This window comes from Echeneis naucrates, chromosome 21, assembly GCF_900963305.1.
Source record: "Echeneis naucrates chromosome 21, fEcheNa1.1, whole genome shotgun sequence".
Classification (NCBI taxonomy): domain Eukaryota; kingdom Metazoa; phylum Chordata; class Actinopteri; order Carangiformes; family Echeneidae; genus Echeneis; species Echeneis naucrates.
This window is the reverse complement of record NC_042531.1, coordinates 19,418,135-19,435,199: the sequence shown is the minus strand read 5'-3', so window position 1 is coordinate 19,435,199 and position 17,065 is coordinate 19,418,135. Positions and strand designations below refer to the sequence as shown.

The following is a 17,065-nucleotide window of genomic DNA, read 5'->3' as shown; positions in this document are numbered from 1 at the left end:
TGTTAATCCTCCCTTAGGCCGGGTTTCTGTAGCCGTATGTACCTGTAAGCCTAAATTCAGGGCAACAGTTACATGGATGCGCTTTCGCAGCCCGCCCTAGAGTCACTTCTGACCAATCAGCTGGCAGAAGAGGGGGCGGGAATAGGGTCGTTTCCGCCGTGTGATTGAAGTCTTGTTCATGAAAGACTCAACTGGACTTTACGCGAGTGAGTAATTCACCTGTAAATATAAGCGACGTCTTCCTTCACCTTGGAATGAGTTAGTAATGTCCGCACACACGATTGCATCGAAATTTGGATTTTAATAGTGAGCTAAACAGTGAAAGCAGTCGCTAACTCGGAGGCCAGTTAGCTCAGCTTAATGTAAAACAGCCCTCTGCTCATTTTACTAAACCGTTCGGGTACATGACGTTTATCTCGGATTTAAAATGTCTCTCGGTGAAGTTCAAGAAGATTATAGGTCTATCTGTTATGTGGCATTGTCTGCAGCTGCTATCCCAAACCTATCTTTAATTTTGTGTATTTGTATTATTGGCATTAAGGTGAATGTGCCAGGTCACAGGTGGCGTAAAACGTCATGGTGTGCATGGAGGTGTGACTACTCATTCATTGTATGATAGAATACATTCAGATCAGAATTCAGTCAGCAGGTAATGGTCCATGCTCGTAGCACTTATTCAAAAACATGTTATTTACGGGATCAAAGGCATTAAATATTTTTTTTGTCATAAACAAAGGTTGTGAAACCAAGTCAAGCGAAGACTCAAACTCTCCATTGAAATAGGCGGATACTCAAATTTGATTGCATACCGATTTTAATTTGCAAGTGTTTTGCATCTGCAGAGCAGTGATCTGTTAACCACTTTATTTATAATGCAACACTGTTTTAAAAGTTGCATTGAAATGACTTGCTGACTTTCATGCGCAGACCAAGAGCGCCTTTGCTTGGTGAAGACCAGTTAAATTTAGTACCAGACATATTTGGGCTTGTTAAAACATTGCCAGTAATAACTATGTTTGGTTTTAAACAGTCTCAAAAAAGTGCTGTATGTGTGTGCCACTTAAAGAGAGATATGAACATGTTTGATTTCATTTCACTTCCACTGTATTGTTCTGTCTTATCATTGAGGTTCTCTGTCATGGAAATGTCCTGTAGTGTGTGAAGCCACAAATCTCCGATTTTGTTCCATTTTATGTCACGCTGGTATGACTAAACAAGAAAGCCACCAAACTCAAATCAGACTTTCTTTTACAGATAGCTGGAATCATGAAGCAGTTGGCTCCGGATACTGTGCGGTTGCTATCGAGCTCGCAGGTCATCACGTCAGTGGTGAATGTTTTGAAAGAGCTGATGGAAAATTCTCTGGATGCTGGAGCTTTATGCATTGATATTAAACTGGTACACTGTCCAAATTACAGAATATAGTTATCTAGCCCATATCCATGTTGCAGCATCATTGTTGCATTTGATACTATAGCTTATACTGACTTTGTAATTGCAGGAAAACTATGGTTTAGACCGGATAGAAGTGCGTGACAATGGCCATGGCATCAAAGCTGCAGATACTCCTGTGATGGCTAAGAGACATTTTACATCAAAGATCTGTAGCCATGAAGACCTGCAGCATCTGGAAACATATGGCTTCAGAGGAGAAGCGCTGGGCTCCATCTGTGCTGTAGCTGAGGTGATAAGGACTGAACAACTTTAAGTTCTTAAATGGCAGTAACGTTAAAAGTAATTCAGGTTATACACATGGATCCTAAGTTATACACGTGCTGAACAAATGAAAGTGCTCCAAAAAAGAAAATTCATCCATAAATGGATATTGGTTTACACATTATTTACTCTTTCATTTATATTAAGAAGCAAATATAAATTCTGGATTATTATTTTTTGTAAACTGTTATCGTGTGCTGTTTTTCTTTTTTGTTTTGTTTTGTTTTTGTTTGTTGTTTTTTTTCAGGTGGCTGTCACCACAAAGACAGTGGAAGATAATATCAGCACCCAGTACACGCTAAATTTCAAAGGGGAGGTAGTTTCCCAGAAACCATCTCACTTAGGTCAAGGCAAGGCACCACTCATTTTATTTCTAAGTTCTATAGTGAGCAATCACTAATCAATCTTTATTCATATGTTACAGCTAAGGATCCGAGTGCTGAATAAATAAGGGGGGTTACTGTAACGTCCATAACATGGTGTCACTTTTTCATTATGGGTATTAAGCATAGAGCAATTAAAAAATCTACCACACAAAGTATAAAAACATGGGTCTGGTCGTGTTAATAATGTTTGAAGAACATGTAGGTCACTGGGCTTCAAGACAAATTCTATTGCTGATTTGCAGAGCCTAACCTATGTTTTAATTTTTTGGGAATAAATATATATAATATGTAAATAATATGTCTACACCTCTTTTAAGGAATCAGCAAATAACCCTCAGTGTCTCCTTCAGCCTTGTAAGTGAGAAAGGTGTGTTTTATGTCAAAAGCAGTTGCACACCTCTATCCTTTTGTATTTTACAGGTACAACAGTGAGTATACTGAAGCTTTTCAAAAATATTCCAGTGAGAAGGCAGTACTACTCCTCAGTGAAGAAGTGTAAGGAGGAACTGAAGAAAGTACAAGACCTGCTAATGGCATACGCCATTATAAAACCAGTCTTGAGGCTCACACTCGTTCACAATAAGGTCAGGAAATTTTTCTCACTTTTCAGATTTTATCAGGTCAAGGTATATATATATATATATATATATATAAAAAAGTTGGTAGTTTTACCAGCAGCCATGAGCTCGTTTCAATGTCAATTACAATGGATATCAAAAGACCTTCAACCAATTCTGCAGCACAACCTGTTTGTCTTGTCTGTCATCTTGTGTGATCAATGTGTTCTAACACACAACATTTCATCTAAACATGACCAAATACACCTAGGTGATGCACTGTTAATCTGTCCAAAGGATGTTTGTATGAACAGCCTGTACTCCGAAACACAGCAACCACTAGGTGTCCTCATTTGGTTTCAAATGACCAACCATTTCTATTTCAAACGTTTCTGCTAATATACCCCATATAGTGTCATGTTGTCGTCAATGAAAGTAAATGTTTAAAATCACCCCTTTGATTGATCATAGCTAATGTGGGATAAGTGTCCACATAGGAAGTTCATTTAAATCTTCGAGAGGAAAAAGGTTTAATTGATGCCTATTCCATCAACCTTTTAATAACATCATCTACTTTCTTCACTTATATTTTTATCATTTTACTTAAAAGATTGCTTAGTTTAGCAGTTGCATGGAATCCAAAGACATTTATTTACCAAACTGACATTCAAGACAGTTTAGGGGCAAATATTGAATTACTTACTTAGTTAATATTTCAATCAATATTCACACTATTCTATTCTGTGATGATGTGAAATATTGTAGTATTACTGAGCATCATAGGCACAAGTTGTGCACAGAGTTTGTCCCCTTTCAAATGTGCACAGGTGCCAAAGGATATTCTGAAGGATATTGTGAATTATTTAGCAAACACAATCTCCGAGACAGAACTTGTGTTCAGACTCCTGTTGTTCTGCTGTCAGTACTAATGTGTATCAGTGAGATATGAAATCATCACGTGTGATGGAAAATATTTGTTTTGCTTGTTGAAGCACTTTAGAAAGAAATCAGCTAAACATTTATAGAGTCAAAGGAGCAGTACAGACTGACCAACATGAAACTGCTGGATCAGTGAGCCCGAGGTCTGCTGTAAAAACTACAAGCAATTAACTTAGAAAAAAACTTGTTTGAAAATCAGAATTGTACTATGCAGTGAAACTAGAGGTATTATGGAGAAGTTATATGTTATAGTTTATTATTAGATTTTTATGTGTAAAATAAATATTTATTTTCTGGAGAATTTTTCCAAATGAACAAATGCTATGGAAATATTTCATTTCCAGTGTTCATTATAAAAACATGTCTGGGATATACTTGCTTAATTACTTAAATAATTTTTTGGTTACGTAAATCAAGTAAATAAATAATCAAGCAAAGTTTAATTTGCATCTATGAAGGGCATTGGGTGACAAATTGTGCTAATCTTTTGGGTAATGGACTTGAATTAAATGGAATATATGTGAGCAAGTTTAGTTAAAGATCTTAATATCTAAATGCCATCCAAAAGGAATATTTTATATCAGAGATCTTAAATCCTTAAAAAGAGACAATTACAAATTTAAACAGCTTCCAGTCTATTACTGAATATCCACAAATGGCACTGTAAGATCATACTGTGCAACATTGCAATAGCCACAGGTCTATGAACAAAATCTGATGATGCAACAAATATAATGGTTTGGGCACATAAATTCTGTCTCCATCTAACACTTAGCTTCAGATGAGCCTGAACCTCAGTAAATTTATTTCATATTGTTTTAAACCAAAGAAATCTGTGAAATGGGGTCACATCCCTAAAATGTCTTGTATCATTACAGCCACGTCCCGACTCTGCAGAGATCAGTGATAATAGTTATGACATTCCCCTCTCTTGCTGTATTGTTAGTTCAGTGTTTTCTCTTTCTTGATGCTTGGTAAAAAATGGAAAACAGGAGAACAGATGTGTGATTGTGAATTATTTTACAATAGAAATTGAAGTAAACATATCAATACACCAACAGACCAATGTGCCATTTTCCTCAGTGTCCAATTCATAATGTATCATGCACTTTTTGTTCTTTTTTAGTGGCTTTACACAACTAAAACAGACAAATATGATAAAAGGATATTTACAGTGGATAGACATGTAAATAGCAGTGTAAATAACAGTATAGTATGTTTTATAATAAAATAATTCTAACCTTTTCATAATATATAATGTACATTATCATATGATATAAGAATTATAATACAATTATCATGCAATTGATATAACACCACGATATTAAACATATCATCAATTTAACCATGAGTGTTAAATTAAGCCAAAAGATAATTGTTTTGTTCCGTTACTTTTTTTATCAGCTGTGCACTGGGCTGTATGTTTGATGTACACAGTAAAATAAACAGTTAATGTATATCGGATAAATTTATTGATCAACACTAGAACTGCGGTTTCAGTTTCAGATCCCAAACATGGGATGGGATACAGCCACATCTTAACTCAGATGTGGCTGATTATGGCGCCTGAGTAAACTGCTGAACACAGCTGCGGCCTTCACCCCAGATTCAGTTTCAGGCCGCTTCAAGTTTGTATAGACAGTGTCGGTTATAGAGGGGCTTCATAACCGGCGTATGAATTTCATGGAAATCAGTTTTGAGGTTATCAGGTTGGAGTAGTGAATCCATTTCGCACAATCAGCAGCACTCAGTTGCCCCTATCCTTTATCTCCAACTCTGCTATTTGGCTTGTGTCATGTTTCACAGCTTCTTTGAGAAACTGTTTACAGGACTGATTCATTTATATGTGCCAGATTGTGTATTTAATAGCTGAGACATACCCTGCAACAGGGTGCATGTTTCTAGAAATCAACACCCAAGGGAGACAGATTACAAGCTCACATATGGGTGTCAACATAGTGTGTACCCAAACTATTTTCTGATCTGACTTGATTATTATGTCAAAAATGTAATCACAGGGCTGACTTTTTTTATGTCTTTGTTACTTTGATGCTAACATTATATTTTTCATTAGTAGGAAAATGAGCATGGTAATTCCATGAAATGATGATCCATTAACAAGTCGGGAGTCATCAAGCTTTAATTTGTTGCGTGACTTCAACAACATTTTTTTAATAGTTTCCATTCAATAAATTTTTATGTGGCAGCAGTGTCCTATTCATGGCAGTCAATTTATAGACATAGATAGAATAAACTGTAGCTTTTGTCCATTCTGTATTGAATAAAACATAATACAAAAGAGCGGCTCAGTGGCCCAGTTACTGTCCCGGCAAGTTTGTATGCAGTGTGATTTACCTGATTTGGTCTCATGGAAGTTGACCAGTGTCATATTGTTCCAGGTGGTAGTCTGGCAGAAGGCCAAGACGCCCGATCTCAGAAGTTCCCTGCTTGCTACGCTGGGACTGGGTGCTGCTGCCAACCTGCTCCCTTGCCACCATCACCAAGAGCAACCAGAGGTTAGTTGAGGGGAAAAACATGGAGATCAGAGAAAAGTTGAGCAAACCAAACACATGCACGTTGAGAAGAAAGTTCGTCTGTTTGTGCATTAATTAAGAAAACTATTAACATACTAAACAACAAGCTAACAAGTCAGATTGGTGTAGTTAACCCTGCACAAATGTAGGTAATGTACTAAGTTGTGTCGTATCATGGTATGTGGGGCTCACGTTTACAAGTCTCGGGTTTCACGGTCACCTCTTATTTTTATTGTTTCACATGGACCATTACTCAGCCGGACAAAGTCACCCCTGAACATTGCAGCAAACGATACAGTGAATGTGAAGAGACGACATGGTGTGCATTGCTCTCTGATGGATGAGCGTCAGAGGCACATAGCACTGCTGAGCTGGCACTGAGCCGCACGCTACCCCTCCCACCACATGCACACACCTCGGACTCTCTGCTCTCACACTGTGGCTCTCATGCCACTTTGCCCTTCATTATGGAACCGTTTCCACAACACTTCCATCGAATCATAGATGTCAATTGGCCTAATTTTCATCAAAATCCAAATCAGATCAAATATTGTGATTTTCAAGTTCAGGAAGTCAATGTCTTTGACATTGTGTGACACAAGTGCCAAAAGATCTACTAAAAAATTGCAAAGAATCGGACAAGTTGTAAATAATTAGATTTTCTTTGGAAATGAATGTCACAGTCACTGTACTCTACACCCTGTTACATATTTGACTAACTGGCTTTGGAAAAAGAAAATGAAATGCCTGGTTAAGATGGATCATTTTTGCAGAGCAAAAGAGTGTTTGCACGTTATACTGTGAGCTAATAACCTCATCAGGAACGCCTGGTCTCAAGCCAGTAAATGTGGTCAGTTGGTGGCTGGCCAACTATTTCTTTGCCCTTTTCTTTTGAGTTCTTTCCTGATGAAGAGTGAATTATTTTTGTTAGCTAAGCTTTGCTGTGCTGATCGTAATTGAATTACTGTTGAGCAGTAACTTTCTGCTTGGTCACGGTAGGTGTCATGTGGCTCGTACCTGCTGCCAGGCTCCCAACTAATCTACTCCGACAGATATGGAGCAGCCCTTTTCACCCCGTTTCTCTCTCATTTTCCTCTTTGTTGTTGTTATTTTGCTGCTGCACTTTGGTGCCCAGTTATGAGAACAACCTTTCACCTTGTCCTCTTACTCCCTGTAGCAATGAAAGAGAACTTTTCTCCTCTTTGTCTCCAAGACCAAAGTTTAGTGATCAAGGGAACCAGGTTGACAATTTCACCGGGGCCTCGCTTGGGGAGAGTCATAAGAGCTATTCCTCTGCAGAACAAAATGTGACACTCGTTTTTGGCAGCATGACTACACATAGCCGTCGCCCTTTGGGGCTTGAGGTGCCATTCATCATCCCATAAAGTGACCCTAATGAGCAGAAATAGAGAGAAGCATATGTGCCATGACCTGAAACAGCAGTTCATTTATTAACTTCATTGGCATACGTTGCTGCTAATAATGAGCCCTGGGCCATATGGAAAAAAGGCAAAGCTATTCTCTGCTTGAAATCTGTGGAACGTTAACAGCTCTCCATAATTTCTTACTAGCTTACATTTATAACGGAGGTTCCCGTTTTCTGCAGAGCGATGAATTTTAGCTCATGAGAGCCCCCTGTGGTGGACGTGATGATGTAACACGATTTCAGTTTTAATGGAAATATCAGGTTGTTGCAATGCTAGTATAGATGCCCGCACGTACAGATAAAACACACAAAATCATCTCAGCTTCAATAATCACAGTTGATGTTGATGGTACAGTTAATCTTTGTTCATTGTTCAGTATTGCAGTGAAGCATTAAGTTAAAATTAGGTGTTGGCAAAAGTATGAAGCTTTGAGTGTTTTATTACATCCATTATTTGTTATGTAGCATTATCACTTTCTGGAAAGAAGTGAGATGTGATTTTTCTGTTCCATAATCAACATTATCATCATTCTTACTTCATTCAGATCCTTTTAGACGGATTTTTTCCAAAGCCTGGAGCAAGTTACACATCTACAAGCTCATCTAGCCCTGATAAAACATTTATATTTGTCAACAACCGACCAGTCCACCATAAAGATATAATGAAGGTAATCATTGTGGATAAATCGGTCATACAAACTTTAAACAATGTAAAGTTTTAAGTATCTAACACTATTCTTTTTTTGTTTTTGTGTCTGAAAATAAAACCCTGGTACATCAGCTATTGCGTCAACACTACACTGCTCAGTATCCAGATGACACTGCCCGGAACCGCTATCCCATCCTTGTGCTTAAAATTACAGTTTCAGCATCTTCAGTTGATGTTAACCTGACGCCAGACAAGACTCAGGTTCTTCTTCATGACAAGGTAGCTATGAAACTCAGACTTAGTCAGAAATTTGTCTAAACTTAATGATGACCAAAGGAATAAAGAACATATAGATGTGAGTGAAAATAAAAGGTCTATCTGTCATGTGTGTGACCTTTAGGAGGCTTTGCTGACTGCAGTAGAGGCACTGCTGGTTTCTCTCTATGGCTATCGGTCTGATCAGGACCCTGCAGCCGAGAAGCAGCTGGACAGTGAGACTTCTCCCTCTAGTCCTCTGCAGTCTGATGCCTCGCAACCTTTCACCGAGCTAAGAGAAGGAAATGATCGCAGGGATCTCAGCCACAATGGTAACCTCTTTAGTAAAGAACAAAAACACAGTGACATGGCTCAGTCAGCAACAAAGAGCGCTGGCGCTCCACTGGACCAGCAGACCTCCAATAGCAGCTCTTCATCCTCTGTAGCAGAGGACTGGATTGTGAGCCAGATCCCTGCCGAACTTGGGTGTAACTCTTTTCTCTGTAATGATGAAACAGCCCAGAGCTGCTCTCAGACACTAGAAGCAGGCTCAGCAAGCAAGTGCCTTGAGAGACTTGACAATGTGGTGTCCATAGTAAACACAAGCGTAGACCAGCTGTCGGCTGAGGACTGGAGTCGGGGGACAGCTCTCACTGACCCCTTAACACGAGAACCCCTGAAACCTGTTAAAATCCATCAACCCTCAAAGCACAATCATTCTGACTCTGTGGAGCTCAAGAATCATTGCAGCTCAAACAAAAAGATGTTCAATGCCATAACAGAGAAGCAGGTTGCTTTGACTGCCTATGACCTCATCAGCAACCGTGCCATGAGGGCACCACTGTCTCCTGCCGCCTTGTTTGAGAAGGAGGCCAGAGCTGATGTCCTTAGGGAGAAGCCCACAGCCAGTCTGCAGGATATCAGTATCGCTGTTCATGAGAGGTGGAAAAATCTGCAGGAAGAAGACCGTAAGAAGTGAGTTTCCAGAACTTTCCAAGCAGTCGTTTCCATTTCTTGTTATTTGCAGGGCAGAGAAGGGGGAAAGTTTGACCTGTCATTTGCATGTGAAAAGCCTGGACTGGAAATGTTGTTGATATGAGCTGTGTTTCTAATTTCCAGACAACTGTGTCTAATAGGGAGCTAGGTAGATAACATTTTCCACAGTCCAACAGGTATAACTAATGATGAAATGTCCTCTGTTATTCCAGCAGAGTTGCCCAAAACAGTCGGAGCTAATGAGTGTTGTTGTTTGACCCCTGGCCCCCTCAGAATTTAAGATTTTACAATAATGAAGGAAGGCAATGAACAAACAAAAAATATCAGCACTGTGATAAGGGCAGTGGACAATTCTTGTTGAATATATGTAATTCTGCAGGCTCAAGGCGTGTGTTTGCTTCTGACGCCACATTCACATGGACATCTTGGTAAAGGATTAACACCATGGCAGCATAGTGGTTAGCACTGTTGCCTCATTACAAAAAGGTTGTGGGGTCAGTTCCTGGCCTGGGGTTCTGTGTGGAGCTTGCATGTTCTCCCCATGTTTGTGTGGGTTTCCTCCCACTGTCCAAAGACATGCATGATTAGGTTAATTGTTGACTCTAAATTCCCTGTAAGTCTGAGTGTGAGTGGTTGTTTGTCTCTGACTGTCTCTTTGTGTTGGTCCTCCGATGGACTGGCAACCTCCATGACCTGGAAACAGAGAAGCGGTAGAATATGAATGAATTAATCTTATCTCTATCTGCTGAAATACTCAGCTAACTTCATGGAATTGCAACATTATACTGCGCTAAGAGCCCTTGAAATGCATTATGTTAGATTACTACATACCAATTTCAAGTAATGGCAAGTTTGGAAACAATGCATCAGCAGTACTTGGGCCTTATATAAATGGTGGAAGAGTGTAAGGAAAAAGACATCTGTTCTACTTTCTTTTAAACATGAAGAAGGATGTGGCCAGTACTTGGCTGCTTTTACTTCCACTGCTAAGTGGGACAGCATTTCTAGGAATTATGCTTAAGCACATTCATGAACAGGTTATTTGAATAATGGAGCACTAATATGGAAGCCCTAATGCTTAACATATGAAGATCTATGGAAACATGAGTTGGCAATTTTGCTGAGTAAAGCATCCTACATACATCAAACACTGCACATGTTTCCAGCATTCACAGTGGGAACAAGTTGCCACTCGGTATCTTAAATTTTATTTTAGGACATGTCCTCTGCTCCAACAGATGGCAGCTTAGCAGCTGTGCTACACAAAGGAGAACTTTAAAAGACACAATTAATGATGGAGTTACCAGCAGTACACATAAATGTTGCTGAAAACAGAGGTGTCGCGGATGATCGCTGGTCACACCACACAGTTCACTGAAGAGTGTTGTGCTGACTGAGGAGGCGCACTCACTGAACTGAAACAGACAAATGGCACATAATCATCATCATCCCACTATGTTTGCTCACAGCTGACTGGAAAAGGAACGTAAGTGATTCAGCTGAGGATTGAACAACACTAGCTGCAGAGAAGCAAACGTACACACATTTTGAACAGAGCTTGGTTCAGCTGTGGTCAGGACATGGGTTCAAGATGAAAATGATTTCAAATCGACTGCATTCAAGTATCAAGGAAATTGCATGACTCAACTTTTGCAGGCCCACGCCTTCCCCGCACATACATAACATTCAGTGGTTCACATCTATAAAGTCAGGCTTTGACAAGAGACAATGAAAAAAAGATTGTATCCAAATCTTTTAAAGCTCATACCTGCTGTAAAACGTAATTAGCCCAGTTTTTGCCTATACAGGAAAACCAACTTGGACAACGTTTATTAACAAAGTGGTTGTCATGAATGTTGTATCTGTAAAAGGTTTGGTTGAACCTTACAGGTACGAGGAGAAGGCAAAAAAATGCCTGGAGCACCACGACCAGAGAACCAAGTTTGCCTCTGCTGAGGGCCCCAGACAACCATGCAAGAGCGCTGCAACAACCCACTTACACAGTCAGAAACGCAAGGTTCCATTCTCCAACCAGCCATTGCTGGACCAGCTCTTCTCTGCACAGCCCCAAAAGAAGTTGAAGAACCCAGCAACTAAACCCTCCCAGCCCCTCCCCTGCAGTGTTGCTGCCCTTCGGCTGCAGCTTCAGCGCCTCTCATCCCAGAGCAGTGCAACACCACAGGGCCTCCATCTTGTAAATCGCCTGGCCTCTCAGAATGCCTGGGTCATTTTATGTGGTCAGAGGCTCATGTTGTTAAACCCATTTCGAGTGGAGGAAGCCTTGCTGTTTAAGAGACTTCTAGAGAATAACATACTTCCAACAGAGAGTCTGCAGAACCCTATACAGTTAACAGATGGGTAAGGTATCACTCATCCATTACCACCAAACTGCTAAACCTGACAGTTGTTTTCCCTATGGAAAAAATGCACACTCATCAGATGATTTTGCATACATATATGCCAGAGACTTTAAAGGCGAACAAACCCTAATCCTAGTTTCTATTCAAGCTTATCTAATGTGTAAAAATACGTTGTTCTAAGTGAACATCTTCTTGTGTCTCTTCTGCAGAAGTCTAGGGGGACCAGAATACACTGATGCTTTGTGCAAAATGGAGAAACAAACCCCCAAGATGAATGGACAGATGCACTTCTCTGATCCCAGGCTCATAGCAAATGGATTTAAAATAACACTCACTCCAGGTGCGTTTTAAAGAAAGCTTTGGACTTACAGGCTGCTAAATGAGTTGGATAAATGTGTGCCATTGATTGAGCAATTTTCTAAACAAAGGTGTGACAGTAGAATATAGTGTGCACACACAACCAGTCTATCAGAAAATAAGGCTTTTTTTATATTTTTGTGTCATGCTGTTTAAAGGTTTAACGGTTAGTTTTCTTTTATTTAACAAAAGTTGTAGCCGTTTGCCATCATGAATGTCATAGTTCACCAGTCACTTAAAAATGTCAAACGTACGTAACTGGATTACAAGCAATTATTTCTGGGTACTGGATTAGTTGTGGAGAAAACAAAATGGTTTTCTTTCAATACAGTGCAAAACAATGAATAAAGAAATGGAGAGACAGGATTTTGTGAATCATGAAAGATTAGAGAAGATAAAGGATCAACAGTCTGTTTTTGTTTTTCGACAGACTTTTTCTTCTATAACCAATCAGGGCAAGCTGAATATATTTAAGATGTTATGGCCCCTTGTTCATACAATGTATGGACTATATAGACTTTTGTCACAAATTATCTTCAATCTTAGCACAAATTTCAACAATTAACACACTTAGATGTACTGCTAATTCAGCTAATGCAAATAATTAATTAAAAATCATTCTATATAGATTAAACATTTGTACTATGGAGATGAGACTTCTGATTCCAATCTCAATTTAAGTGTAATTTTATTCAAATATCTGCATTATAAATCCGTGCCGTTTAACCATATATATATGGTGTAAATAATGTCCAAGGAATAGATGATTTACACACCTTAAAGATTGAGTAAAATATAAAAACAATAACTTACAGAGTTAAACATATTTTTATCAGCTTCTCCTTTGTCATTGTGACATTACTTCGCTGCTCACATGCTTGTTTTTGTTGCTGGACTGGTTCACCTGAGTTGACACTGGCCCTCTGCCCAACAGCGTGGTCTCACAGTAGGTTTGTACCCCAGTGTGCAGGTGATGAGAATGGTTGCCCTTTAAGAAATTCAAGGAATTTTCATTTGGCACTGCCTGCCTCGGTGGGTGTGCATGGGATTGAAGGTAGAAGTGTATGTAAGATGGTTTCATTGCACAATCTTTGCTGAATGCTCTGGTTTTTGTTAGGGATTGTTGAAAAATGTTGTGTTTATTTTCCAAAATGTGTACACAATGCGTACAGAGACTGTCATGTTAAAGCGGATAAATATATTATATGTCATGTATTAATGCTGTTATTACATTTAAATGAAATACATTTAATATTCGCACAGGCAACGCAACAAGCACAGAAATCTCTGCACTTGTCTGACTTTTGCATCCAAAGTCATGTATCAGAAATATAAATTGTCCATGATTTGCAGTATTTCCCAATGAAATGAGAAGCCATCATTCTTCTATCCTACAAGACAACTTCCTTCCAGTCTGCTGGGGCTTCTACTAGTCATTTAACACTCCATTTGGCCCCTTACTTGTTTGCCTTGGTCATCACTTTGGTCGTAAACTACAATATTTATTTATTATTCTTTCCTGGAGATAGTAGTAGCGTCTGGAGTATATTAATCCTTGTTTTCTGCTTGTTTTGGCCAGGCCTCATGTCAGCCGAGAGACATCTGGAAGTGACAGCAATGGCAGACTGCGTGCCTTTCCTTGGTGTGGAAGACCTCAGGGAGATCCTGACTGCAGTTCTTCACAGGAAGGCCAGGACCGTTCAAGAGTGTCGGCCGCTGAAAATCACAAACTACCTGCAAGTAAGAGATGCTGCAAATGGAGAATAACAGTGGTGTCTCCAAAGTGTCCTGCCTGTTATATTAAGTATTTGAATTGTGACCCTCACAGGGTGAAGCGGTACGACTTGCTCGACAGCTGCCTACAAATTTATCCAGGGAGGATGTGGAAGAAACCCTCCTACGGATGGAACAGCAACTTGGTGAGAAAATCCAGACGTGCATCCATGGACGGCCTTTTCTCCAACACCTCTCTGACATCCCCTCTACAGACCAGGAGGCAAAGGGTCTGCTGCGGCCTTTGGACCTGTGAACACCTTCTGGAGAAACAACTGTGTATGGTTAAATTAGTATCTTTTTAATGCCGCTGAGTATTATCTATATCAGACAAATTAAAGATTCCAACCAGGATGTCAAAATAAATATTTTTTCACAATTTGTGCTTCGTTTAAGCATTAATTATATTTTGTGAAAACTTTGTGAAAACGGGCTCAACTGGCCGACAGAGAACTGACGCAGAATGTCAGCAGCCACTGTTTGTGAAAATCAATTAATATATAGTTTGTCTGTGTACACAGACTGAGCAGCATAAGATGAATGTGCAGCTTGATGATGTTAAGGAGAAATAAGAGACTTGCCTTAGATGTGTTTCACAAAGCCAGTCAAGCTTCCTAAATCCTTTTTGTAATGTCTGGCATGTGTTTAGATTCCTCTTGCACAAGTCAAGTGTCATGCTACAGCGAAAGCCAGTTCCTTTATTCATCGGGTTTGATACACAGAGACACAAAAAAAAAACCTCATTTCAATCCCAGTTTTGTCCAAGTATTGAAAATAATGGATAAGTGATGTAGAGATGTTGATGGTACCAAGTAGTTATGTTGTGGAAATGAAATATAATTCAAATCACAACATGGCCAAGTGCAATATCCTGGGAGCTGCAACTTTTTTCAGTGAATGTAAATTGTGTCATAACATTGTTAGCACCACAGCTGTTGGGCTCATACAGAGACACTGGCCTGTAAATTATATTTTCCAGATACAAGAGAACATGTTTGTTTGGTGCAAGGTTTAGCAATCCAATTTAATACAGTTTTCACAGTTTTAATTATATAACTGGCGATGCAATCATTCCAACTGAAATCATATTGCAACTAAAATAATATAATTGGTAGATGTTTTATTTTGCATGTCAGGAACGCCCAATTTAAAATGAACATTAACAGTTAATTGTCAAGTTTCATTTGTCTTTACAGCACCAGTGATAATAGACCTTTTCAAAAGTACATAATCAGTTTTCAACTGTTGGTTGCATGTTGAGTGTTTTGGTTTTGTAGACTGATTTCCTGCATACTTTGCATTTTCTTGGATTAATAACAGCAGTCTTCAAAATACATAGTGACATCTGATTCCCAAACTTGATTTCCATCCAAACGCCAGAGTGTCTCACTACCCCTTAGCCTCATTGTGGCACCACTGAAATGGGTATTGGCAAGCTCCAAGGCCCAGATGTACACTGTGCCAGCTACTACCCATAATTCTTTTCCCTCAATTAGTGCCAGCTGCTCGGCCTTTAGTATTGACAGATACTTGTATATTATCCCTGGCTGCATTAAATGCTTCAGAGATTTGCACTGTAATTTCAACCACAAAGTTTAGCAAATCCTTGACACTGCGCTAACTCATACTGGTGGCACTTCCCAAAGACATTAGTCTACTGCATGATTTTGCTGTTCAGTACTGTTTGAGATTTCCTGTGGGGTAGCTAAAATAGGACAGGAATGGATTTATTTATTTATTTATTTATTTATTTTAGATATGTATAAAAATTGTGTATGAAAGTATGTTTTTAAAAAAATGTTCTTCCAAATTGTTCAGTAGCTCTAATGTAATGATAAGTGGTTATCTCTCAAAAAGGGATTTAATCAGAGAAAATGTAGTTAGTCCAGAAGTATTATAACAGGAATACATATAGTCCCACAAGGTTTTCACTCATCACCTTTTCATATGGACACTGAATCCCACCACAGGGAAAAGTGAAATCTGATCACTCATCTTATCATAATATTATAGTTAGGACCGTGAAAGGTCAAACCACAGCACATGTCTTGTTTTACGTGGCCTCTGCTGAGAGAACCCACAGATGGCTTCAGCATTGCTGCAGGGCCAACACTTTGCGAAGTGCCTCTGGGAAGGGGATAAATGCCACTGAGGACCCCTTTCCCTCCTCTCACCCCTCAGCCCTCACTCCGGCACAGACTCTTGTTTTAAACTGCTCACTGCTGGACATGTGCTCCTCAGTTGCTTGTTTCCATAAATGCATGCAGCAGCAGAATCTACTCTGTACATGCTGCCTTTGGCACCCAAGGGGCATATCAGAGTAATTGGGGAGGATTAACTGATGATCGTCTTTTGACCATGTGACCACACTGTTCAAAAGGTCAGCAACCGTTCACTTTGCCAGCTGTCTTTTAAAGCACCTGTTGCACTGTTTTTGACATTTTCTTCGACTAAACTGTGGTATTTGCCAATGACCGGTCCAATGTGAGGAACTGTAAAAAAAAAAAAAAGCAGCAGTTTAGGACTGCATGCAAAATGTTGAAAACTAAAACCTTGATACAAGAATACTCAGTTCACATACAGCGTCATCTAGATAGTTATCTGTTCTCCTATTACTGCCCCAAGGTGCAGAACTACTGCTTGTCAGGTCGTATTCAGCAGCCAGAGCAACTGTACACCACTCTCACGGCCCAGAAGGAACCATGCACTTTAACAGAGTCATCAAATCCAAAATAAAATGACATGAACTATAATTACCTCCTTTCCTGCTCTATTTTTTTGGAGCTGTTACGTAGGGTGGTCACATAGAGTACCTAGTCTAGTACTAGTACACACACCACCTGCTAGAAATATGCCACCCTGGAAATATAAAACTACATGAGGATAAAGGCACAATTTGCATATCGTTATGGGAATGCATAGATATATAAATTTAAATGTGGTAATTTTTTAAAATAAGACCATCTTACAAATATTACATGCACAGTTTGGTTGATTACAGCTTTATTTCCCAAAATACTCAGGAAGTCACCAAAAGCCAGTGAATCAGTTTTCATCAGCTATTCAGGCAAAAACCTCTGTTTAGGCTGTTCAGGGCCAAGTTACAGATCATTTTGC

The 17,065-nt window shown here is 39.4% G+C and overlaps 1 protein-coding gene across 3 annotated transcripts; it reads left to right on the top strand.

Moving 5' to 3' along the window:
- Positions 1-160: 160 nt before the first annotated feature.
- pms1 (PMS1 homolog 1, mismatch repair system component) lies at positions 161-15,230 on the top strand. Of its 3 annotated transcripts, none has more exons than XM_029530179.1 (13): positions 161-206; positions 1,255-1,398; positions 1,502-1,684; positions 1,964-2,066; positions 2,523-2,686; positions 5,998-6,114; positions 8,104-8,226; positions 8,340-8,486; positions 8,608-9,437; positions 11,349-11,816; positions 12,028-12,158; positions 13,755-13,915; positions 14,004-15,230. In XM_029530179.1, the coding sequence occupies exons 2-13, from the start codon at positions 1,267-1,269 to the stop codon at positions 14,202-14,204; spliced, it is 2,760 nt and encodes a 919-aa protein (XP_029386039.1). In that variant the 5' UTR covers positions 161-206; positions 1,255-1,266; the 3' UTR covers positions 14,205-15,230. The 3 variants fall into 3 exon arrangements, with proteins under 3 accessions (XP_029386039.1, XP_029386041.1, XP_029386040.1); XM_029530180.1 differs by having other exon boundaries at positions 193-221; XM_029530181.1 differs by lacking the exons at positions 11,349-11,816; positions 12,028-12,158; positions 13,755-13,915; positions 14,004-15,230 and having other exon boundaries at positions 8,608-9,972.
- Positions 15,231-17,065: the final 1,835 nt, after the last annotated feature.